At 41.1% G+C, this 26,005-nt stretch overlaps 1 protein-coding gene and 1 long non-coding RNA gene across 6 annotated transcripts in view; one reads left to right on the forward strand and one right to left on the reverse strand.

The window, feature by feature from the left end:
- The window catches only part of CASP3 (caspase 3), a 21,928-nt gene extending 3,697 nt beyond the window's left edge, over window positions 1-18,231 (forward strand). For 3 of the 5 annotated variants that reach the window (XM_021938972.2, XM_021938973.2, XM_031664140.1), the window contains 6 exons: window positions 7,187-7,254; window positions 10,876-11,000; window positions 13,894-14,022; window positions 14,351-14,526; window positions 14,811-14,931; window positions 16,430-18,231. In XM_021938972.2, the coding sequence (XP_021794664.1) occupies window positions 7,202-7,254; window positions 10,876-11,000; window positions 13,894-14,022; window positions 14,351-14,526; window positions 14,811-14,931; window positions 16,430-16,659 (834 nt within the window). In that variant the 5' untranslated portion in view covers window positions 7,187-7,201 and the 3' untranslated portion in view covers window positions 16,660-18,231. The remainder of the gene's footprint in view (window positions 1-7,186; window positions 7,255-10,875; window positions 11,001-13,893; window positions 14,023-14,350; window positions 14,527-14,810; window positions 14,932-16,429) is intronic. The other 2 variants (XM_031664142.1, XM_031664141.1) reach the window with 1 other exon arrangement.
- Window positions 14,776-20,838, reverse strand: LOC116274114. Its single transcript, XR_004182598.1, has 2 exons — window positions 20,755-20,838; window positions 14,776-14,928 (listed from the first exon to the last, which is right to left on the reverse strand). It is a non-coding gene; the product is annotated as an uncharacterized LOC116274114 (long non-coding RNA).
- Between the last annotated feature and the right edge of the window lie 5,167 nt (window positions 20,839-26,005).

Genomic DNA, 26,005 nt, shown 5'->3' on the forward strand with positions numbered 1-26,005 from the left:
GTCTCAAGCGTTAGAATTAGTAAACCCTAATGGCATGCAATCTAATTTATTTTTATTTTTTTTTTTGAGACGGAGTCTCGCGCTGTCGCCCAGGCTGGAGTGCAGTGGCGCGATCTCGGCTCACTGCAAGCTCCGCCTCCCGGGTTCACGCCATTCTCCTGCCTCAGCCTCCTGAGTAGCTGGGACTACAGGCGCCCACCACCGCGCCCGGCTAATTTTTTTGTATTTTTAGTAGAGACGGGGTTTCACTGTGGTCTCGATCTCCTGACCTTGTGATCCGCCCGCCTCGGCCTCCCAAAGTGCTGGGATTACAGGCGTGAGCCACCGCGCCCGGCCTTATTATTATTATTTTTAGAAACAGTCTTGCTCTGTCACCCAAGCTCAAGTGCAGTGGTGCGATCGTAGCTCACTGCAGCCTCCAATTCCTACACTCAAGGGATCCTCTTGCCTCAGCCTCCTGAGTAGCTGGGACTACAGGTGTGTGCCACCATGCCAGGCTACTTGTTTTTACTTTTTTGTAGAGATGGGGTTTCTCTGGCCTCCCAAAGTGGGATCGCACTGGGATTACAGGCGCGAACCATGTCTGGCCTATTTCACTTTAGAAGTAAATTGAATGCCACATGCAGAGTTTGTTAAATTTTTTTTTAAAAGAAGGAAAGAAAAAATAAAAATAAACTACCTAGTCGCATCAGAAATGCCATACTCATTTTTGCCATTTTTTTCCTTCATTAGAATTCAGTGCATTGTGTTATTTTGGTATCTCTGCAGTAACTTTCTATCATGTTATTTATGTTCTTTGTCTTATTTAAAGCTTCTGAGATTATGGATTTTTGTTTCCTTCCCTGAAATTAAGTGTTATCACTCATATAGTACTAAACTGTCTACAGAATAGTGGGAGTCTTCCCTCTTTGAGTTGGGAAGATCCTAGTTTGAATCCTGGCTGTGCCGCTTTAAAGTTCATTAACTTCTCTTAGCCTCAGTCACCTGAACTCTGCAGTGGGGATCCTTATTCCTCAGAGTGTCATTGGGAGGACTCACGAATAATACGCTTGTACTTTGAGTTCAGTACCCAGCCTGTCTGAGCAGTAAGAGGAACAGTCATCACACAGCGTTTTGCACACACCTCTCATGTCACATGCGGCACTGTTCTTCCTTTGGCTACTGTCTTGGTAAATCTTTACTAGTAAATGTTTCTTAAAAGCATTTACATTCATGGACATGATTCAGAAACCAACAGAGTTGTTTTTTAGATCTCATTTTGAGATTTAAAAACCGTTAGGGCAGAAACCAGATTTTATTTCTTACCTCAGAGTTTCCCTGTAGGACAGGAACCAGCAATAGCCTAATGATGGGTAACAGATGAGCTGATTAAGAATTCTAGAGATTTAAAATTTAAATTAGGATTGCCAGTTTTAGAGACTCTTTTAAGAGACTGGCAATCCTAATTTAACATCTCCTTTTGAATTCCCCACCACAGGCACACTTTCACACATTCACTCTTCAATAACAGGTTGTTTCAAATTGTTAATACTTTTAGCTTAATATAGAAATTTCACTTTAGAAATTAATTTTTATTTCTCTGCCTTAATGCTGTAGATGTTGCGTTCTGCTTTACTTCATTGTTGTAATGAGTAGTTGGCTCGCCACCATGTAAATAGGGAGAACATTCCAGTTTTTTACTTGTGTAGGAAAACACAGCTTGAAGTATCTAAATATCTATTTTAGAGTGAAATAAATTTATACTGACAGTATTTTTTAGTGTTTGAAGACCTGACTGTTACAGCGTTGGTGGCAAGTGTTAAGGGATCCAGGAACTAGACAAGTGATTCTGAGACCTGAGTTCCAGGTTTCTAAGTAATATCAGTTGGTCTACTGAGAACTTTCCATAAACATATGCGTTCAGAAATTTCCTTTCTTAGCAGCAGCATCCTGAATTGATGAAAAGAATTACATCAGCCCAGTAAGAAAGAATTCATGTTAAGTCCGTTGCTATGCCAGGATAAACTTTTTAAATCCCAATTATTTTTCCTGTTTATGTTTTGTCAAATAAGAATGTTCTGAAAACCTAAATTCTGTTTTCATTTAAGGCAGTGAATATGTCCCATATGATATGATTTTTTTATCCTTCTAAGATGAGATCACCTTCCTCAGAATAATTTGTACTCCGCTGGGCACTAGCTAATGGAGGTGATGTCATGCTAGGCAGCACTTTAGTGAGTCTTGTGGGAACCAAAGCTCTGCTCCCAGGAGTGTGGATTTGGTGCTTTCATGTGGAAAAAGCGGATGATGACACATAGAGAGCAAATGTGCGTGTGTCTGATGCTGTAAGGATTTCATTTACCATCATATAAATTTTTAGAAGTGTATCAAAATAAACTGATCACTGAGGCAATGTAGGTTGTTCAGATACTAATGGTGAAGTTGATGAAGTGCACTGTAGTATTTGTCCCTGAGAAATCTTTATCAAATAGACAATATTTTAAATCCTGTTGTAGAAGAATTCGTTTTTTCTTTCAGTGACCAGCTCTCTTACTAAAACAAAATTATCTGTTGTGTCTAATATCAGAAATGATTAATTTATAGTTATTTGTATTGATTGGTCTCTCTGACTTTTTTAACCTTATTAACTTGATGTATAGAAAGAAAATGACTTTGAAGTTAAGTCACCTAATATTTAGAGGAGATCTTAGATTGGTCTGAGCCAAGAAGCAAATATTATAAGTACTCTGAAAAGCTGGTCACTATTTAAAGTTTCCACTACCAGTCACAAGGAGAGAATAATTTTATCCCACAGTTTTATTGCTGGCAAAAGACACAAGTTTATTGAAAGTCAGTATCTTGGTGTGAGAATTACTAGACTGTTTGCAGAAGTGTTGAAAAGAGATCTTCAGAGCCTTGGTTGTCTGTAAGCTGGTCCACATTCGGGGGTTCCTGAGCACAGACTGTGAGCCCTGCATTTCGCAAATGCATTCAGAGAGCCAATCTGAGGCAGACTGGGGGCTAGAAAGGATACTGGCAGGAGCTCCAAGCTCAGCTTCAGAAGTTAAATTAGACTTCATTTTTCAGAGCAGTTTTAGGTTCAAACCAAAACTGAGAAGAACGTACAGAGATATCCTATATCCCTCCTGCCCACCCCCCGCCTACATGCGTAGTCTCCCCCATTATCAACATCCTGCACCAGTGTGTACACTGACACACACTGACAGGTCATCATCACCCACACTCCATTGTTCACAATCAGGTTCACTCTTGGTGGTGTTTGTCCTGTGTGTTTGGACAATTTTACAAGGACGTGTATCCACCATTATAGTGTCACACAGAGTAGTTTCACTGCCTTAAAAATTCTCTGTGCTAGCCGCGCACAGTGGCTCAAGCCTGTAATCCCAGCACTTTGGGAGGCTGAGGCGGGCGGATCACAAGGTCAGGAGTTCGAGACCAGCCTGGCCAACATGGTGAAATCCATCTCTACTAAAAATACAAAAATTAACCAGGCATGGTGGCATACGACTGTAATCCCAGTTACTTGGGAGACTGAGGCAGGAGAATCACTTGAAACCTGAAGGCGGAGGTTGCAGTGAGCCAAGACCGTGCCACTGCACTCCAGCCTGGGCAACAAGAGCAAAATTCGATCTCAAAAAAAAACCAAAAATTATCTGTGCTGTCTCCCTCCCTCCTAGCCACTGACAACCACTGGTCTTTTTACTGTCTCCGTAGTTTTGCCTTTTCCAGATTGTCAGATAGTTGGACTCATGCAGTATATATGGACTTTTCCAACTGGCTTCTTTCACTTAGTAATAATGCATTTAAAGTATCCTACATGTCTTCATGGCTTGCTGGCTCATTTCTTTTTAGCGCTGAATAATATTCTGTTCTCTGGATATACCATAGTTTGTTTATTCATTCACCTACTGAAGGACATCTTAGTTGCTTCTAGTTTTGACAGTTATGAATAAAAGTGCTATAAACATCTGTGTGCAGGCTTGTGTGAACATAAGTTTTCAGCTCCTTTGGGTAAAAACCAAAGAGTGCGTATTTACCATATGGCTGGATCATATGGTAAGAGTACGTTTAGTTTTGTAGGAAACTGCCAAACTGTCTTCCAAGTTGGCTGTACCATTTTGCATTTCCACGAGCACTGACTGAGCATCCCTGTTGCTCCACATCCTCGCCAGCATTTGGTGTTCGTGGTGTTCTGGATTTTGACCATTCTGCTAGGGGTGTGGTGATATCTCAATGTTGCTTTAATTCGCATTGCCCATTATGTGCAATCTGTGTATCTTTGATGAGGCCCACTGGATTTTCACTTTAGATTTTCTATAGATTGGCCATAAAGTCTTGAAACAAACCTATTTCCTCATGGATTATAATGCAATATCAGTAAACTATTATGTGTTCACCTGTGTTTCCAGACTTATTAGCTACCCTGTACTGTTCTCTCAGTTAATCAAGTCAACCACAATTTGTTTCTCAACCGCAGGTGGCTAATGATTTTGTCTGTGGTCTGTCCGCTTTGAATTGATGTGCATGGAACAAGTTGGTCTCTATGATATTTATGGTTCAAGGAAGTTTGAGATTTCCTGCTACCTAATACATGTTTATTGTACATATAAAAGAAAAAAAGAAAGGCAGATAGACGGGAACATGGTACTGAGCATGATAGAGGCAAGGAAGGGTGGCTACTTTGAATACCCTTATTTTTGTCACTCTTGAAACAGGGCCAAGAGTTGAAATTGGCTGGAACAATCCTGACCTTTGTTGATATTATTTTATAGAATAATATTTGTTGCTATTTTCTCACTTAAAAAATGCAGATGTTATAGAAAAAAAATAGAAGATCTAGAGGAATGTTAGGAGTAAGTAGTTGTCAGTAATGCCATCACCCAGACAGCCACTATTAATAAATATGTTAATATGTAGTATGTACTGAGTGACGAATGGCAGGTCACGTAGTAGCTGTCTTGGTTATCAGATCAACTGTCGTGGTATGGCAGTGCTTATGTTCACATAAGCCTTATTAGTTTTTGTTGTTAATCCCTTTCTTCGCCCAATTTATAAACTAAACTTTTTCATAGGTCTGTATGTATAGGAAAAAACATGCTGCATGTAGGGTTCAGTACTGTATTTGGTTTCAAGTATCTACTGGGGGACTTGGGAGGTACCTCCCGCCCCTGCCCCACAGGTATACTACTGTATAATTATTCTTCTATCTAAAGTAAGAACTTCTGGAAGATAGGAACTTTGTCTTGTCTTCCACTCTTCCTATTTCCCAGGATGATATCTGGCATAAAGTATTTGTTGACTGACAAACTAAAAGATGATTTATCCCAATTACACTCACATCTTCCCTTGGTTTTCCAGAAAGCCTACAGGAGGTAAGACGGTAGAAAAGCAAAGGCTTCGTTGAAATGCAGAGCATAGACTGGCTCTTGGAGAAGGTCAAACATCCCCGTCTCCTGTGTTTAAATTGAGATGGTGGCACTGGCTCTCCTCTGTATTATTAAGGCACCTTTCCCCACTAGGGGTGCACACAAAACTGGGAGAGAGGAGAGGAAGGAGCTTAGCTTTGTCTTAATAGAAGGGAAGAAATTACGTTTTCCAAGAGACCTTGAAATTGGGGACCTTGGTAATGAGTTTCGGTTTGGAAAGATAAAGTTCTGGGATGGATTCCATCAATGTAACTGTACTCAGTGCCACTGAACTGTACACTTAAAAATGGTAAATTTTGTGTCTATTTTACCACAGTTTTAAAGATTAAAATTTTAAAAGTGGGAAAGTTACCTAGGACTTTCTAGAAGGACTTTTGTGGGTTAGCAATTCCTGTTATAGGATTGTGTATTATTTTGGTATTTCTGATTGTATCGTAGGAGTGAGGTTAAAGTTGTATTTTGACTGGAATTTTTGACATTGTCAGGGTTTCTAGAACCTGGAGAAGGTCATTCAGTATTTTTTGTTCTTGTTTTTTGTTTTGCCTTTGGTCTTGTTTTCCTCTATTTAGGGAGGTGGATTGCCATGGGAAGTACCTTTGCTTCTGAAAAGCCAGAGAATGCCTGGTAGAACCGCAGAAAAGTAGTAAGGAGCTGGCTTCTTCAGAGGCGGCATAGCAGAGTGGGAAGAGGACCCTGTCACTTAGCTTGTGACTGTCGACAAAGTCACTTAACCGCCAGAAATTGGGTTTTCTGACTTTTAGAATTTTGAAAAGATTAAAAATGAGTGCCTTGCAGAGCATCTGGTGTATATTAAGAGCTCAATAAGTGATAGTTGCTTTGCTTATAAGAACAGATTCACCTTGTGAGATACAATTGTGTGATGGAAGAATGAAAGCAGAAACTGTAGTTTTTACTTTTACATTTCGTGAGCCATGTTACTACCCTAAATGAGACGTTGGGTTTCCAAAACCCAGTTTAAAAATAAAGACTAGGCCAGGTCCGGTGGCTCTTGCCTGTAATCCCAGCACTTTAGGAGGCCTAGGTGGGCAGATCGCTTTGATCCCAGGAGTTGGAGACCAGCCTGGGCAATGCAACAAGACCCTATGTCTACAAAAAATACAAAAATTAGCCAGACACGGTGGTGCATGCCTGTAGTCCCAGCTACTCGGGAGGCGGAGGCGGGAGGATTTGAGTCCAGGAGGTCGAAGCTGCAGTGAGCCGTGATTGCGCTGCTGCCCTCCAGCCTGGGTGACAGAGTGAGACCCTGCCTCAAAAGAAAAAAAAAAAAAAATTAGTGGAGATTTGAAACATCTTGATACTTTATCTTGGGAATCTAAGCATTGTAGAATTGTGTTATGTGAGTTATACCATTGTGGTGGGAAGTGTTTGATTTTTGTTTTAACTGTGTTGAGTTGCAGTTTTAGAAATGACCCGCTGTGTTGTCTTACAAAAGAAATAAACTGTAATTTATATCTTAATCTTATGAGGGCATGTAAATATAAAAAATCGAGCTATATACTATCTATATGCTTTATGTAATTCACTATATGTAATTCATAGCTCAGTTAAAAAGAGAGAGAGGCTAAATTGTATGTACCATTGCTAAGAAATCATTATCCCCAAAACTGACTCACATACACCTTTAACAGTAGAGGTGGAACTGAGGCATTAATTTGGAAAAATAATCACTGGGATAATTAATATAATGCAGTGGTTTTATGACTGATTTTTTATTAACTTCTATTTTCTTTGTATTCTAGTTAATAAAGGTATCCATGGAGAACACTGAAAACTCAGTGGATTCAAAATCCATTAAAAGTTTGGAACCGTGAGTATTTAAATGGAATTCTTTATAATCAGAGAAAGATGGGGATGTGTAATACAGCAAACCTCGAGGAGTGGGAAAAGCAGAAAGAGAGTGGTCTCTCTTTCAGGCCAGAGAGACCAAGCTGACTTCCTACCTCAGACAGCTGTGTGGCTTTGCGTAAACTAACCTCTTCTCTGAACCTCGTCTTTAACATGGAGCCAAAGCTTTTACAGAACTGAAGGGAAGATGAAAGGAAAGGCCTAGTAGGGTGTGAGACCCATAGTTGGAAACCTAGTCCTGGAACCAAAAGGACACTACAGGAGAGGCAGGACTCCCAAGCCCAGGTGCTTTCTACCCTCCTGAATCATTCTATAGGATTAGAGGGTTTGGGTTTGGGAGGAGTTTTTTGACGTCTTGTTTATGAGTTTTTATGACTAAAATGCAATGCCGATTTGCAGTCCAGGAAGGAATTACCTAGTTATGGATGAATTTTACCCTTTTTTTTCCCCGTGTCTTTTTGGAATATTCTGCTTACTAATGCTTCCAATAACTAGCAGATGGAAAAAGGGAAAAGATAAAACTCAAATTCACTTTTTAATTCATGTCTGTTATTATTTATTTGGAATCTCTTGTAATACTTTAAATTCTGAAAGTTTATTTCTGAAACCCAGTATTATTATTCTCGGCTGCCCTGGAAATTACAAACTAATTTATTACTAAACAATACAATGACAGAAATACTATTAAGTTACCAGTAAAGATTTCACAATTTTTGTTTAGCAAAGGGATTTTTCTAGAAAGTAAGTTTTTGAAATGCAGTCCTATTTTAGAGAGTTGTTGTTGTTATTTAAATCATTTTAGCCAGTGTAGTGGTTTGCTCCTGTAATCCCAGCTACTTGGGAGCTGTGGCAGGAGGATCACTTTAGGTGGAGAGTTCGAAACCAGCCTGGGCAACATTATGAGACCCTGTCTCTACAAAAAACAAAAGCAATTAGTCCACCGTGGTGTGTGTGCTTGTAGTCAGTCTTAGCTACACGCCAGAGGTTGCAGTGAACTATAATTGCACCACTGCACCCTAGCCTGGGCAACAGAGTAAGACCCCATCTCTTTTAAAAAAATCCTTTGAAAGTGATTTACACATTTTCCTACTACTTTTTTTCTTTCTTTCTTTTTTGAGACAGGGTCTTGCTCTGTCACCCAGGCTGGAGTGCAGTGATGTAATTATGGCTCACTGTCCTCCTGAGCTCCAGTAATCCTCCCGAGTAGCTAGGACTACAGACATGTGCCACCATGCCTGGTTATTTTTGTTTTTTGTCTTTGTAGAGATGGGGGTCTTGCTGTGTCTCCCAGGCTAGTCTCCAATTCCTGGCCTCAAGGGATCCTCCTGCCTCGGCCTCCCAAAGTACTGGGATTACAGGTGTGAACCACCCTGCCTGGCCCTACCTTTTCATGTCATACAGAACACCACTTCAATAACAAGTTGTACGGGAGCCCCAGACAGGTTTAGGGTTGTTTTGATCCTGTGATAAGTTGCCCTCACATTCCCGGCTTTCACAGCCTCTGCCTTTTGTTAGGAGTATCCCCTCTTGGTCTAGCTATCATATGCTTGTAAAGTACCTACCTCCTTAGGAGGCAGCCAGAGCAAGTGGGGAATAGGCGTTGGGAGCTGGGATTTATAGTTCTGTGATCCATTATCTGTATGACTCAAAGGTCAAGTCATGCTTTTAGGGTTTAAATTTAATCTGTAAATGTGAAGCTCTTCACTTCTAATTAAAAATAACTGCTTTCTGACCCTGACTCCTTTAATTTACTACATTTAATCTTTTTCCAACGGTATTTTTGGAATTGTGTATAATGTGAGTGCATGAGTATATGGACTGTAGGTGTTAGTGTTTGGCAGTTCCTAGACCTGTTTTTTCCTGACTTTTAGTCTAGATCTGGGATCAAGCTTGACGCCTGTTTTTATCAAATTTCTTTGGAATATAGGCACACCCATTCCCTGACATGTTGTCCTAAGCCTGTTTCACCAGAATTAAGTAGCTATGGCTGGGCGCATTGGCTCACAACTGTAATCCCAGCACTTTGGGAGGCCAAGGCAGGAGGATCACTTGAGGTCAGGAGTTCAAGATTAGCCTGGGCAACATGGCGAGATCCTGTCTCTACAAAAAAATACAGAAATTAGCTGGGCATTGTGGGGCATGCCTGTCTGTAGTTGTAGCTACTCAGACGGCTGAGGAAGGAGGATCACTGGAGCCCAGGAGTTCAAAGCTGCAGTGAACTATGATGGCACCACTGCACTCCAGCTTGGGTGACAGAGTAAAACCATGTCTCAAAAAAAAAAAAAATAGAATTGAGTAGCTGTAACAGAGACCAGATGGCCACAAGCCTAGAACACTTAAGATTTAGCCCATTAAAAAAAAAGTGTACTAGGCCGGGCGCGGTGGCTCAAGCCTGTAATCCCAGCACTTTGGGAGGCCGAGACGGGTGGATCACGAGGTCAGGAGATCAAGACCATCCTGGCGAACACGGTGAAACCCCGTCTCTACTAAAAAATACAAAAAACTAGCCGGGTGTGGTGGTGGGTGTCTGTAGTCCCAGCTACTCGGGAGGCTGAGGCAGGAGAATGGCGTGAACCCGGGAGGCGGAGCTTGCAGTGAGCTGAGATCCGGCCACTGCACTCCAGCCTGGGCGGCAGAGCGAGACTCCGTCTCAAAAAAAAAAAAAAAAAAGTGTACTGACCCCTAATCTAGATAGCAGAGATTTTTTTAGATAAGTGACTTCCAGACAGATATTTTCAATTATTTTCAATAATGCTTTTATATATTCATGAATTACTAATTTGTTAAGCTTATGGGGTTTAAGGAATAATTTATGAATTGTGATAAATATTGTGTTTTGAGTTATATTTGCATTTTGTTGATTTCCCATCATTTCAGGGTAATTTTTAAGATTCTTACTTTTACCTCAAAGGATAAAATATTTCACAAAGTTAATAAGTAATTTTTAAATTATAAAGGTATTTGATGGAATTTAGAGGAAAATGTAAAACATGGAAGTTAAAAGCCTGAACTCGGCTGGGCACGGTGGCTCATGCCTGTAATCCCAACACTTTGGGAGGCCGAGGTGGGTGGATCATGAGGTCAGGAGATCGAGACCATCCTGACTAACAAGCTGAAACCCCCGTCTCCACTAAAAATACAAAAATTAGCCAAGTGTGGTGGCGGGCACCTGTAGTTCCAGCTACTCGGAAGGCTGAGGCAGGAGAATGGCGTGAACCCTGGAAACGGAGCTTGCAATGAGCCGAGGTTGCACCACTGCACTCCAGCCTGGGCAACAGAGTGAGACTTAGTCTCAAAAAAAAAAAAAAGAAAAAGCCTGAACTTTGAAGTCCAACAGATACTTTCCTTCCTTCTTGGCTGTGACACAATATTTGCATAACCTTTAGCACATTTCTTAGCCTCATGTCAGGTCATTTTCTCATCTGTATAATTGTTGATGTGAAATTGAAATGAAGACAACCAGCCTGTTTTATAACATTCAACAAGTGTTAACTGTTACTGTGAGTTATAAAAATTGCACTAATGTAAACAGAAAGCGTGGTCATTTCTACCTTTATGAAGTTATTATTTTATTTCTAAACAGAAAAATCATACATGGAAGCAAATCAGTGGACTCTGGAATATCCCTGGACAACAGTTATAAAATGGATTATCCTGAGATGGGTTTATGTATAATAATTAATAATAAGAATTTTCATAAAAGCACTGGTACGTATCTTACAGAATTTTTAATCCTTTTCAAATATTTGCACCATTTACATTTGATACTAAAAGGAGTATTATTGAGGTATGATTGGTCAGTAAACTGTGACACAGACTAGTTGTGAAGTAGAGATTGGGCAGGACCTACGGGTCCTGTGATACATGTGAATGCTTCCTCTTCTGCTCAACGTCACAGCCTCCTTTTCCATCAGCTGGCCTCCTATCTGTATGCTTGGCTGCTTCTGCCCTGACTTCTCTGTAGTCCTTGCTGCTTTTTCTTCTTTCTACTCCCTCTTTGAACCCATAAGTTTCTCAAAAAACAGTTAAGTGGTAGTATTTATTTTTTTCCCCAGAAACTGCAAGACATATCACAAGCATTGCCTTATTTAATTTTATGACAACCTGGAAAGTAACGATGAAATTCTGAAAGGTTAAAAACCTTGCACAGTCACACAGTATGGCGGCAGAGCTAGGTCTATGTGGCTCCAAAGCCCAAAATCTAAATCCGTCTTCTGTTCTGCTTCACTTCCTCGTATCTTCATGTGCTCTGTTGCCTGTCTTTCCTTACCCTACGAAGCTCCCCATCTTAGAGAGACCTTTCTTTTACTCTGCTCCTTTTAATTCCTTTGATATTTTATCTCCTTCCCTTCTTCCTTAAATTTTGAATACCTGTAGTTTAAGCCTGTACTCTTCACTTGTTTCTGTTCCTTCTTGAGTCTTTTTCTATTTTCTGTCTCTACTGCTGAAACTGCTCGCATTAAACTTACCGTGGCCTTGTCACCAGATTCCCCTCTTGACTTCTGTACTAGGTACAACTTGAATGTAGTACTACATTTGAGAATTTTTTTCAGAAATATAGATAATAAAATCCTTCACAGTGCCAGAAAAGCTAATTAATATGTGGTGTATTGATATTTTTTTCTTGACAGTTCTTTTTAAAGCTTGCTTTTATTCATAACATGTAAGCAATGTTGTATTCTGCTTGTTTCGCTTAAAGTAATAGCATTTTTCATATGGCTGCATAATTTTCATATCTGTTATCGTGATTATATAATACTGCATCCCCCAAAATACCATTCACTTAATTTCAAAAATTTACTCTATGAATGACCATTATGGCTGTTTCCCTTTTAAATTGATGCTGTGATAGTTCTTTGAATTGGCATATTAATGATATTAGAGTTAATTTTTAATTAGAGAAGCTATAGTAGATCTAATGTGGGCCAGTACCTATCAGAGTGGTAGTGGAAAGGGAAGGAAGCCAGATCACACTGGGAGGATAGCAGGGTTTGTGTCAGATTAGTTATAAGGAGTGAGGAGAGAATAGTTGAAAATGGAGCTCTAAATGGCACCACTTTTATTGCTTTTGGCTATAAGTTGAGATGCCACCTTCGACCATTAACACAGCACCTTGTTTACTTTTGCTTTATGCATATTTGGAAATTTACTTCCAGATATTCTGCCTCACATTTCTAGTTTTAGGATACCTTCTTCCTATAGAATTTTGCACTATTGCCTCTATTGTTTAAAAAACCAAAAACAAGCATATCATTCCACTACCACCAGCACCTCCCCCACATATTTAGACCAGCAGTCTGGGTTTTGCCCTCAGTGAGCTCCTTTCCTACTTTGCAATGTAAAAGTTGGGTTCTCATGAGATCTCTGGCAGGCTGGTGTTGGGCCAGCCGCCGTGGCTCACGCCTCTAATCCCTCTAATCCCAACACTTTGGGAGGCCAAGGCAGGAGGATCCTTGAGCACCAAAGTTCAAGATCAACATAGGGAAATCCCATCTGTACAAAATAGAAAAAAAGGTAGCAGGATGTGGTGGTGTGCACCCATAGTCCCAGCCACTCAGGAGGCTGAGGTGGGAAGATAGCTTGAATCTGGGAGGTTGAGGCTGCAGTAAGCTGTGGTTGCTGTACTCTAGCCTGGGCCACAGAGCGAGATCCTATCTAAAAAATAAATAAAATAAAAAATAAAAAGGCAGCCAATATAGCACCAGAAGCCAGTGATCTTGTCACACAGCTGAGATAATCAACAACGTTTTGGAGATATGTGTAGACTGTTTGTATTTAGTCTTCATACCATCAAATTCACTCAATTCTGAGGGGTGTTTCCCACCGAGATTTAGCATTTTGAAATCTGAGTGCATCATGCAGTCCATCTGTACATTAATGTGGAAGGTTCTCTAATGGAGTGGTAGAAAGCCCAGGAGCCCTGGCTACAGGCCCAGCATAGCTTTGTCACTTTAGACTGGTTTGTTAACCCTAGTATATGTCCCACATCTGCACAAGTGAAGCTAGTAATAATACAACTCTCATGGTGATTGGAAGGATAGAGATTACCCGTAGCAGAATACCTGATGAACCGCAATAGTGTCTGGGGGTTTTCCTTGAAGACACTATAAATGTTGTAATGCTATCTTAAAATTGTTGGGAAGTTAGAATCAGAGACATGCAGTTCCTCTGAGTATAACAGATGTGTGTGTGTATTATAGGATCATATTGTTTTCTAGTTTTATTTTTTTTTAATATGATGATTTTCCCATGGCAACATTTTATCTGTGAAAATGACAACATAGTATATCCCGTTATATAAGTGAGTGTAACTTGTCTAACCAAGCCCCTAGCGTTAGACATTGGTTTCTGTTTTTCACTACCTAAACAGCTGTGAAAGATCATTTTGGCTATAACACTGATAAGCTTATATTATGAAATATCTTATAAGCTACAAAGTTGAAGAGATTTTGTGTCACCAAACTCAAAGTAGTTTGAGTTCTCTTACCATTTAAAAGGAAGAATTTATTGTGGACTTTTGAATTGCTGGGTAGTTAATTTCATTTCAAAGTACTTATTCTTTGTTTTCAATACAATTAAAAGTAATTCTTTCTGTTCCAAGGAATGGCATCTCGGTCTGGTACAGATGTTGATGCAGCAAACCTCAGGGAAACATTCATAAACTTGAAATATGAAGTCAGGAATAAAAACGATCTTACACGTGAAGAAATTGTGGAATTGATGCGTAATGGTAAGAAGAAACAATTAGAAGAGTGAACTTCATTGTACAATTTTATATTATGGTCTAGCAATAATTACATGTATAATAAAATATGAGAATTGTAGAATTATACTGTACATAACCCTAATCTTACATGCTTTACTAAGAAGTTAAAAAAAATTATTTATGCCAACTTCATAAAATGGTTTGAGATGTGTTGCTGTGCCCCAGGTTAGATTAAGATGATCTCTCAGTTTTATTCTCAGTTTCTTCATCATGTTCCCATGAAGTATATCTGAAGTTGTTGAATAAAGTCATGGATTTTTATTTTTCCTTTTATTTGCAAATGTCTTTCCAGTTTCTAAAGAAGATCACAGCAAAAGGAGCAGTTTTGTTTGTGTGCTTCTGAGCCATGGTGAAGAAGGAATAATTTTTGGAACAAATGGACCTCTTGACCTGAAAAAAATTACAAGCTTTTTCAGAGGGGATTGTTGTAGAAGTCTAACTGGAAAACCCAAACTTTTCATTATTCAGGTAATGTATAACTGAGTGATTTGGTTGTTGACGATTAAGCAGGGGTTACTTTTCTCAATTGGAAATTATCCAAAGGATTTGTGGTTTTTTCCCTGAAGTTAATGAACTATTGTTATTTTTCATTTATTTAAACTACCACTTAAAAGATACAGAGTAAATTTTAATATACTTATATCAAAAAGGCTCAGCATAATTAACATCCATTTTTACATAACGTTTTTAGGAATAAGTTACATGTTCACACACACATTTTTATAAATAAATATTTATTTTCTAACACCCAGGCCTGCCGTGGCACAGAACTGGACTGTGGCATTGAGACAGACAGTGGTGTTGAGGATGACATGGCGTGTCATAAAATCCCAGTGGAGGCCGACTTCTTGTATGCATACTCCACAGCACCTGGTGAGAAAGTTACACATAAGGAATGTTACATGTGGATTTTAAATGAATTACACTGTGACTAATCAGAATTATACAATGAAGAGTGTGTTTCAGAGACTGTCAAGATTTTGATATCCCTAAAGATATCAAAACTTGTTTATATTTTAGGGAACCTTCATCAAAGAGAAGTCTCAAAAAGTTATCTTTAGCCAAAAGTTTGGCTACAAAATATGCATACATAGCCAGGCGTGGTGGCTCACGCCTGTAATCCTAGTGCTTTGGGAGGCCAAGGCAGGCAGATCACTTGAGGTCAGGAGTTCAAAACCAGCCTCGCCAACATGGTGAAACCTCGTCTCTACTAAAAATACAAAAAAAATTAGCTGGGTATGGTGGCACACGCCTGTAATCTCAGCTACTTGGGAGGCTGAGGCAGGAGAATTGCTTGAACCTGGGAGGCAAAGGTTGCAGTGAGCCAAGATTGCACCACTGTACTCCAGCCTGGGCGACAGAGCGAGACTCCGTCTCAAAAAAAGAAAAAAAATATGCAGACATAGAGTAGACTAGCACGATGTCATTCATTGGACTTATGTGGCAACAGAGGCCAAGTCAGAGCTTCCGCTGCATCTTATAGAAGAAGAGAGGTATGTTTCTCAGGAATTATTTGAAAGGTAGTAAATAAAAAAGATAAACATGACTAGTATACAAGAGGATAGATGTGGAGTGGGAGAAAATAAAGAAGGTAAAAAATGATACATGAATATGCCGTTAACCTCCACTTTTTTACAGTTCTGCACATCGTCTAAATAAATATTTGTTGATTATACCACTATTTACTTACACAACTAACTCAGGGTGTCAGAGTTTGGAAACTTAAAGTAAATGTACTCTTAAGCAGTGTGGCATTTTAAAATATGCTCAATATGGTTTATTTTATCCTCTAGGCATCTTTCCAAGCAAAGTACCTCTAAGTTAAAAGCAATGGGTCTAACATTTAACCTAGAAAACAAAGTATGATAAATACACTATTTTCCCTTTTTAGAGCTTTTGAATACTCGGTAGTGTGTTTATTATACTTTATTCAGATGCTCTGTAGACAAGCAGGACACTCAAAGCAATTTATTTCTAGACTAAGTCAGTATTAAAGTAAGGTGAAATCTGATTGGAACACTGTGCTACTTACAATGATCCTTTTTATACATCTTTACTTTTGCATCTTCTGCATGTTTGCTGTTCTTGCCTATTGAAAGGGGAGTCCAAAAAGTAAAACTTTGAATAATTCAGTGTTCGTGAAGCTGGTCCCGGCGCCTGTCTTTGCTGAAAGCAGGGGGTGTACGCATAGCACACATTCTTCCTTCTTCAGCATCATTTCTTCTGAAACCAAAGGTGTCTTTTTTTTTCTTTGTCTGGCTAATAAGACTTGTAGGTTTATGCTTATTCTTGCCTTTATGACTACATAATAATTTATAGAATCAACTAAAATCAGCTATCCATGGTATTTTCGTTGTATTTTGCCTTTTAGGTTATTATTCTTGGCGAAATTCAAAGGATGGCTCCTGGTTCATCCAGTCGCTTTGTGCCATGCTGAAACAGTACGCCGACAAGCTTGAATTTATGCACATTCTTACCCGGGTTAACCGAAAGGTGGCAACAGAATTTGAGTCCTTTTCCCTTGATGCTACTTTTCATGCAAAGAAACAGATTCCATGTATTGTTTCCATGCTCACAAAAGAACTGTATTTTTATCACTAAAGAAATGGTTGGTTGGTGGTTTTTTTCCGTTTGTATGCCAAGTGAGAAGACGGTATATTTGGTACTTATTTCCCTCTCATTTTGACCTAGTCTCATACTGCAGAGGGTACTTTAAGTCATACTCCTTCCATCAGGTGGAACCACTGTGAAGCTACCTCAAACTTACAGCCAGGTAGTTGCAATTGAATTAAATTAGGAATAAATAAAAATGGATACTGGTGCAGTCATTATGAGAGGCAGTGATTGTTAATTTACAGCTTTCATGATTAGCAAGTTGCAGTAATGCTGTGCTATGAATTTTCAAGTAATCGTGAAAAAGTTAAACATTGAAGTAATGAATTTTTATGATATTCCCCCCACTTAAGACTGTGTATTCTAGTTTTGTCAAACTATAGAAATGATGATGTGGAAGAACTTAGGCATCTATGGGCATGGTCAAAGGCTCAAACCTTTTGTTTACTATTGATATACAAAGGTGACCTAACTGCATTTTTAGACCATTTATCTGGGATTATGGTTTTGCGATGTCTGTCCTGAACACTTTTGTTGCAAAAAAATAATAATAATAATAATGTTTAATATTAAGAAAGAAACTAAGTATTTTATGTGAGAGGAAGTGTGAACAAACTTGACTCTTTAAGACTAAAACATAACATTCCTAGAGGGTGGAGTTTTAACTGTAAGGTGCTACAGTGCAGCTGATCTACCAGCAAAAATACCTTCTGATTTGTCCCTATGCAGATCAGGTGAGCTTCACATACCAGCAGTCTATCTGAAGAGCTGTGATATAAAAAGCCCAAACTGTTGATTATTAGCCAGGTAATGTAAGTAAATTCTATAGAGACATATGAAAATACAGCTTAAATAATAAAAAATGGAATATAAGGAAAGCAATAAATGGATGGGCTGAGCTGCCTCTAACTTGCGAGCAGATGGTTTGATCTTGAGCAGAGACAGGACTCGGCCTGTTCCGTGAAGGCAGAGCCATGGAGCATGGTTTCAGGAAGGGCCTGCAGCCCGCTTCTCCATACACACTGGTGTGTGTGGACGATGCCGTCAGGGCACCATTGCCAAGTAAGAAAGTGAAGCAAATCAGAAACTTGTGAAGTGGAAATGTTCTAAATGTGGTGAGTTACAATAAAAAATCATAGTACTCTTTGTAGCACAATTCTTAAGCATGTTATTTTCTGTTGAAGTTTACAATCAAAGGAAAATAGTATATTTTATACTGTTTACTGAAAGAAAAAGACCACATAGGACTCTAGATGGTATCCAGCCGCAGGCCAGAGCTGAGCACCCAGCCTGGGAGGCAAGCTCCAGGCCTCACAGGTGCTGAGCCGTCACTCACCAAGTCTCACTGGCTTCCAGTCTGACATTTCACGGGAGATTTCTTGTTGCTCAAAAAATGAACTCGCATTTGTCAATGACTGTTTTTCTTACTAGATCTGTAACTTTTCTAAATACACATAGCATGTAATGGTATCTCATTAAAGTGTGTTCCTGTGTGACAATTTTGTACAAATTTGTTATTTTCCATTTTTATTTCAAAATACACATTCAAACTTAAAATTACCAATGTGTTTGAGTTTTTTGTTGCTGTTGTTTTTGATGTTGTGCTACTAATTGGAAGTTAACATGTTTTTAATCAGAAGCATGATTTGGAAGAGTCAAAGAGGAAGCACCAGAACTCTAGCCTAGTTTTTGAGGTGGTGGCAGTTACTAAACAGGGCCGACAGATCACTTACGCTTCCCAAGTCCTTGCAGAAGGTCCTGACCCTGAAATGACCACAATGCCAGGAAGATACTTTGTTTGCATAGATCTCAGGCCTTACATGTGACCGTATTTGTGAATTTAAAACTTTTTCCACAAGATAAATGTTAAATGTGTCTAATGGGAAGAACAACCTAAGAGGTTGTACAACAAGCCGCTGATGTTTACTGATGGCCTCCTCTGGGTGCTGGGATTTTGACAGAGGAATTTGCTGTCAATTCCTCTTTAAACCCAGCTTTAAAATTTCTCTCTTTTGTATTCTTTCCCTTTATTTCTCAGACCGGCTGACACTTAGGGAAATAGAAAAGAACCTACATGAAATATCAGGGGCTGGTTTGCCCAGATAATGAAGGAGACAGGTTAGATACACTGGAGCTTCCACACAGGAGAAGGGGAAGGAGCTGGAGGAGAAGGTAAGTTGAAAGACTTGGGGGTTTTGTTTTAAGTGAGAGATCTGAATAGGTTTAATGCAGATGGTGGGGATCCAGTTAGGAGATTAAGACTGAAAATACTAGAGGGAAAGGTAACTGACAGTACAGGGTTCCTAAGAACCCCAAGCAGTAAATTCTAGCATAGCTGGGGGTGGGGTGTGAAGAGGCAAAGAACCTTTTTTTTTTTTTTAATGGGCTGGTGTGAAGTTAAATTTGTAGTTTTGTGGCAGGAAGTTCCCTTAGTGTAACTTATGTATTTTCTGTGAAGCAGAAGACAGAACTCTGTTCAAAGTTAGGGAGATGATAGATCGAGGGCTAGAAGAGTAAGGCAGGCTTGAAACAATCATTGTCACGAATGGGAGTTGACCAGAGATTAGTAAGGTCGCTGGGCCATGTGTAGGGGCCCGGTTGAAACCAACGGTTACAAATGTGCAGTGGCTCCAGGCTGTGCGGCTGTGTGAATCTACCCGGTGACACGCGGCTGTTTGGGTGCTGCCATGGATATCGCATGTGTTGGCTTTGTCCAACTTTGGGCTTTTGCCCACACTGAGGAGGGCACAGAGGAGCCACAGATTTTGGAGTACTGCAAAATGATTTTCTGAATTGATGAACCATGGACTCTAAGCTGGATAGACAGAGAAATGAAAAGAAGGGACTAATAGGGAATAAGACATGTGATCCATGATCTGATAGCGCTGATGGACGTGAAGATCCACTGTTGTGGGAGGAGTGGAACACTAACACTAAATGATGGGGGCTGTGATCAGAAACAGGTTGTCTGAATTGGAGGGGCACACGTTTGGTCATGAAAATGGTGGGACTAAGAAGAATGAAGGGGCATCAAGAGACCATTATAGAAATGATGTGAACTAAGGGTGATGATGTTGGGTGTGTGCTCTTCTGTATGGACATTGATTTTATGCTAAAATGAGATTCAGTATGTGGGAACATAGTAATAAAATGATGTTGCCAGGGGCAGTGGCTCATGCCTATAATCCCAACATTTTGGAAGACTGAGGCGGGCGGATAGCAAGGTCAGGAGTTTGAGACAGCCTGGCCAACATGGTGAAACCCTGTCTCTACTAAAAATACAAAAATTAGCTGGGCGTGGTGGTGGGCACGTGTAATCCCAGCTACTCAAGAGCCTGAGGCAGGAGAATCGCTTGAACCCGGGAGGCAGAGGTTACAGTGAGCCGAGATCACACCACTGCACTCTAGCCTGGGCAACAAAGTGAGACTCCATCTCAAAAAAAAAAAGATAATGTGATATAACTTAGTTGTGTTTACAAACTTTTGATTTTATGGATTTGAAAAAAATCCATTGTTCATTTTTGCCAGATAACATTTTTTAAAGCAGTCAACCATTATTCATAACAAGAAAGACATTTTAACTCCCACCTCCTCATTTTCCTCTCAACCCCCAAATAAGTAGAGACATAATCCCAGATTAAAGGATAATACGCTGGGTGCGGTGGCTCACGCCTGTAATCCCAGCACTTTGGGAGGCCGAGGCGGGCGGATCACGAGGTCAGGAGATCGAGACCAATCTGGCTAACATGGTGAAACCCCGTCTCTACTAAAAATACAAAAATTTAGCCAGGCGTAGTGGTGGGCGCCTGTAGTCCCAGCTACACGAGAGGCTGAGGCAGGAGAACGGTGTGAACCTGGGAGGTGGAGCTTGCAGTGAGCTGACATCGCACAACTGCACCCCAGCCTGGGTGACAGACGGAGCGAGACTCCGTCTCAAAAAGAAAAAAAAAAAGGATAATACTTCCAAGGAAAGGCTTATCACACATGCACACACCCACACATTCCTCAGGATCTAACCTTTTGCAGGTTGAAACCGCATTCGGGAAGCAATACTCTAATCCACTAAAATAAAATTTCACTTACCACTTGAAATAAACTTGAACTCAAAAAATTTCCCTCCTTGGTGAGACTCAGGCAGTGAGAAGCAGCCATGACTAGAAATGGCACTGAACTGTCCCTTAGAAACCCTTTTACAAAACATGTTCATTGTGCCGATTATTGTGTCATCATTATCAGTGAGATGTCAGAACTTTCCATAGATAAAATAAACACTCCAAGTTAATTCATTTTTTTTCAGATTTGTGTGAATTTCAGTTGATCCAGAGCAAGAAAAAATGAATGTTCACGTGTGAAAGTCTGTGGGTCCATTGCATAGACGATTAAGAAATAATAACAGATTCAGCATAACAGATTCAAGTCAAATGCAGTACGCATGTAGGTATGTGGCCTAGGATATTTGGATTCCAGCCTGTTAGGCCACTGATCAAGTGATCTTGGCCAAATTACAACTTCTGTTGTCCACATTTGAAGACTCAGGCCCTTTCAGCTCTAATATTGTATATAAAAGTAAAAGGCAGCTGGGCACACTGGCTCACGCCCATAATCCCAGCACTTTGGGAGGCCGAGGCAGGAGGATCATGAGGTCAGGAGTTCGAGACCAGCCTGGCCAACATGGTGAAACCCCACCTCTTCTAAAATACAAAAATTAGCCGGGCATGGTGGCGGGTGCCTGTAGTCCCAGCTACTCGGGAGGCTGAAGCAGGAGAATCACTTGAACCCGGAGGCAGAGGTTGCAGTGAGCCAACATTGTGCCATTGCATTCTAGCCTGGGCAATAGAGTGAGACTCCATCTCAAAAAAAAAAAAAAAGTAAAAGGCACTTTGAGTGTGTAGAGACTGTTCACAACTGTACTTTTTTTTTGAGACAGAGTCTTGCTGTTGCCCAGGCTAGAATGCAGGAGCGCAATCACAGATGACTGTAGCCTCAACCTCCCAAACTCAACTTATCCTCCCACCTTAGCCTCCCAAGTAGCTGGCACCACAAGTGTGTGCTACCACACCCTGCCAGTTTTGTAAAATTTTTTGTAGAGACAGGATCTTGCTATGTTGGTCCAAGCTAGTTTCAAACTCCTAGTTCACGATATCCTCCTGCCTCCCAAAGTGCTGGGATTACAGGTGTGGGCCACCACACGTGGCCGCAACTCTTCATTTTGACAGGCCATAGTTCTCAAACTTTAACATACGTCATTGTCATCATGTTAAACATGACAATGCCAGGTCTTCATACTCTGGGATTCTGGTTCTTCATGTTGTTAAAGAGATGCAGAGATTCAGGAATCTTCATGTTGTTAAAGAAAAAAAGTGTACATGGCACTTGATAAAGAAGGATAAGGCAGACATTGTTCAGGGGGAGGATTGCGATAGCTGTAGAGAATGCCATGATGGGGTTTTGCAGTCATTCAGGGCAAGAAATTAGGCTCTACTCCAAATACAACAAGGAAGAGTGGGAATTTATAGCTGAGGAGTTGGTGGGGGTGGTGGGAGGATCCCAGGGGACTTCAGGGATACAGGGGGATTCCAGCTAAATCGACTCTAACAGGCTTCTTGCTGAAGGCAGGCCAGAGTGATCAGACATCACCTGGGGGTGGGTGGAGGACGAGGAACCCAATCGGATGTCAAGGTTGGGGCGTTCTGGCTAAACTGACTTAGCAGGCTTCTGGCTATAATTGGACAGTGCAAAGGTGAACAAAGAAGTCCAGAAGTCAGAACCTCGTGGAGAAGAGAGTTCAGAGGTGCCTGCTTAGAGATCGGCGAGGGAGAGAATCTTCCTCAGGGTCTAACAAGCACTTCAGGCGATCCCCATGCCATTGTTCCTAGGATCACACCTGAAGAAACGCTGCTGCTGTCTATGTCACAGTCCTTTCTGTCTTACCCATGAACCAAGTGAGAAGACTGCATTGGCCAGCAGTTTTTATTATTTCTCTTTAACTCAGGTCTGGACTTTAAACTTTCATCTGCCTCTCTCTCCTACTTTCATGGTGTCTGGAATGTTTTCTCAAGGCCAACAATCAATTCTCTGATTCTCCAGACACCAGCTGGATATCCTACCTTCAATTCTAATACTGCCTACCTGGAGTTAGCACAGACCCCACAGGTTAAGGGCTCGTTCCCACAAGACCCCCACAACTTCAGATGCTGGTTGCAAGGCCTGGCCGCCTGCACCTCTGACCCACTGGCTAGAATTCAGGGGTTCCTGCTGAAACTGTAATAGGTCCATCACCCAACGCAGGCATCAAGTCCATACACCAAGACCCCCAGCTGTGCAGAGAAAGAGGTATTATCGTGGGGCCACCAAACAAGAAGACAGGAGGAAACCTTCAAATCCATCTCCCCAAGGAGTTTGGGGCGTGGGCTTTTTTTTCTTTTTTTTTTTTTTTTGAGACGGAGTCTCACTCTGTCCCCAGGCTGGAGTCCAGTGGTGTGATCTCAGCACACTGCAATCTCTGCCTCCCAGGTTCAAGCGATTCTCCTGCCTCAGCCTCCCGATTAGCTGGGATTACAGGCGCCTGCTACCATGCCCAGCGAATTTTTGTATTTTCAGTAGAGACAGGGTTTCACCATGTTGGCCAGGATGGTCTCGATCTCCTGACCTTGTAATCCACCTGCCTGCCTCAGCCTTCCAAAGTGCTGGGATTACTGGCCTGCGTCACCACGCCCTGCCTGGGTTTGGCTTTTAAGGGTTTTGGAGTGGGCAGAAGTGTGGAGATGGTGGATTGGCTGAGTAGTGCGGTGTGAAGTCATGGGACAGGAAGATGAAGAAGCTGTATTCTCACACTGATTTGGTTCCTCTGTGGGGGTCTTCACAGTGGTTGGTTTCAGCTGCTTCGCTGAAATTCAGGGTCTGAGAAAAACATCTTAAGCAATCCTCAAACAAAAGTCTTATGATTCTAATGTCAGAGATCCTGTCTATAGGAATAATGGGAATGCAAATGATCGGTGGCAGGTGCTACGAGACTTTAAGCAATGAGGAAGGGGCCAGAGCGCAGCCTGATAGATGCTGAAATATAACCATGTTTCATTCTTGTTAATGCTGTGGGGATGGCTTCATCACAACTTCCTCCTCAGGTTTCAAAACATGTTAGAATGAGTCACAGAACTCAGGAACACACTTTACTTACATTTACCAACTTAAGATAAACAATACAACTAAGGAACAGCCAAATGGAAGAGAAGCATAGGACCAGGCGTAGGGGAGGGGCATGGAGCAGCCCTGCCACCTCTCAGGCACCAGCCTTCCAAAACCCATGTATTCACCAGCCTGGAGTTTCTATACAGCTCAATCTCCAGCTTCCCCTTTCCCTTGCATAAGGCAAAGGTCAGGGGCAGAGTGAAAATTCCAACCTTTTAAACATTTAGTCTTTCTGATGACCAGCCGCATCCTGAGTACCTAGGGGCCACACTCTAGACCACCTAATTAGCATAAATGCAGATGTGATCAAAAGGAATTCATTATGAATAACAAAAGACTCCCATCAGTCCTGGCATGGTGGCTCACACCTGTAATTCCAGCACTTTGGGGGGCTGAGGCAGGCGGATCACTTGAGGCCAGACCACCCTGGCCAACACAGTGAAACTTCATCTCTACTAAAAATACGAAAATAAATTAGCCAGGCGTTGTGGCAGGCATCTGTAATCCCAGCTACTCAGGAGGCTGAGGCAGGAGAATTGCTTGAACCCGGGAGGCAGAGGTTGCAGTGAGCCGAGATCACGCCTCTGCACTCCAGCCTGGGTGACAGAGCAAGACTCTGTCTCAAAAAAAAAGAAAAAAGAAAAAAAGACTCCCATCGCTTAGGCAATTCCAAGGATTTAGGAAACTCTGTGCCAGGAACTCTGTGCCAGGAACAGGGACAAAAACCAGATACATATATATGCTTTTTAAAAATATAATTTCAACTTTTATTTTAGATTTGGGGGCACATGTGCAGGTTTGCCACATGGGTATATATGGCATGATGCTGGGGTTTGCAGTGTGACTGATCCTGTCATCCGAAGAGTGAGCATAGTTCCCAACAGTTAGTTTTCCCACCCCTGCCCCCTCCCTCTCTCCTCCCTCTAGGAGTCCCCAGTGTCGCTGTTGCCATCTTTATGTCCATGAGTACCCAGTGTTTAGCTCGCACTTATCAGTGAGAACATGCCATCTTTGATTTTCTCTTCCTGCATTAATTTGCTTAAGATAATGACTATATATAAAAAATATATATATAAATATATAAATATAAATATATATATATATAAATATATATATCCTGTAGCTAAGGACTCGTCTTTGTACTTGTAGGCAGTATTTACAATGCATGCATCAAATCAGCACACCAAGACGACCGCAGAGAAAGAGGTTTAATCGTAGGGCCACCAAACAAGAAGACAGGAGGAAACCTCAAGTTCATGTCTCCAGAAAGTTTGGGATTAGGGATTTTGTTCAGTAGCTGAATGTAACTGGCCAGTGCAGAAGAGCCTAGTGAAGGTGGAGAATGGGGGAAGGAGGACCCCATGCTGGAGAAGTGATGGAGATTTGAAGTCTTGGAAGGTGGTAGCAAGGGACATGCCAGAGACGAGACAAAATCTAATACTCTGTTAAACATCTGTAATCTAACAGTCTTCTATGGGAGTTTATTATATTTCCATATCCTATGTTCACGTATAGTGAGAAATAAAAATAAAATCTTAAGCCCCCCACAACTGATTAAATGGATCCCATTGTGAAGGGAAAATACCTTGAGCCTCCAAAATCACTAAGGAAAATTCAAGCTGGAAACTGCTTAGGGCAAACCTGCCTCCCATTTTCTTCAAAGTTATCCCTCTGCTCACGGAGATAGAGGCCTATCTGATTGCCGCCTTTGGAAACCCTCATCAGAAACTCAAAATCATGCTACAGTTTGTATCTACCTATGTGTGACCTGGAAGCTCCCTCCCTCCCCGCCTGAGTCTTCCTGCTTTTGTTTCAAACCGTCCCGCCTTTCCAGACCACACCAATGTACTTCTTACCAATACTGATTGAGGTCTCATGTCTTCCTAAATCGTATAAAACCAAGCTGTGCCCCAACCACCTTGGGCATGTGTCGTCTGGATTTCATGAAGCTGTGTCATGGGCGCCTTCCCCAACCTTGAAAAAATAAACTTTCTAAATTAACTGAGACCTGTCTCAGATTTTCTGGGTTCACATTATTTTGGTCAAGGAGACTGCCTATGTAACTTTGAAAACTAATTTCTAGGCTGTGAGGGGATGGGAGGTCAGAGGTCAGATGTAACTTGCTGCACACCCCCACCTTGCTAAC

Source organism: Papio anubis, chromosome 3 (genome assembly GCF_008728515.1).
Source record: "Papio anubis isolate 15944 chromosome 3, Panubis1.0, whole genome shotgun sequence".
In the NCBI taxonomy this organism is placed as follows: Eukaryota; Metazoa; Chordata; class Mammalia; order Primates; family Cercopithecidae; genus Papio; species Papio anubis.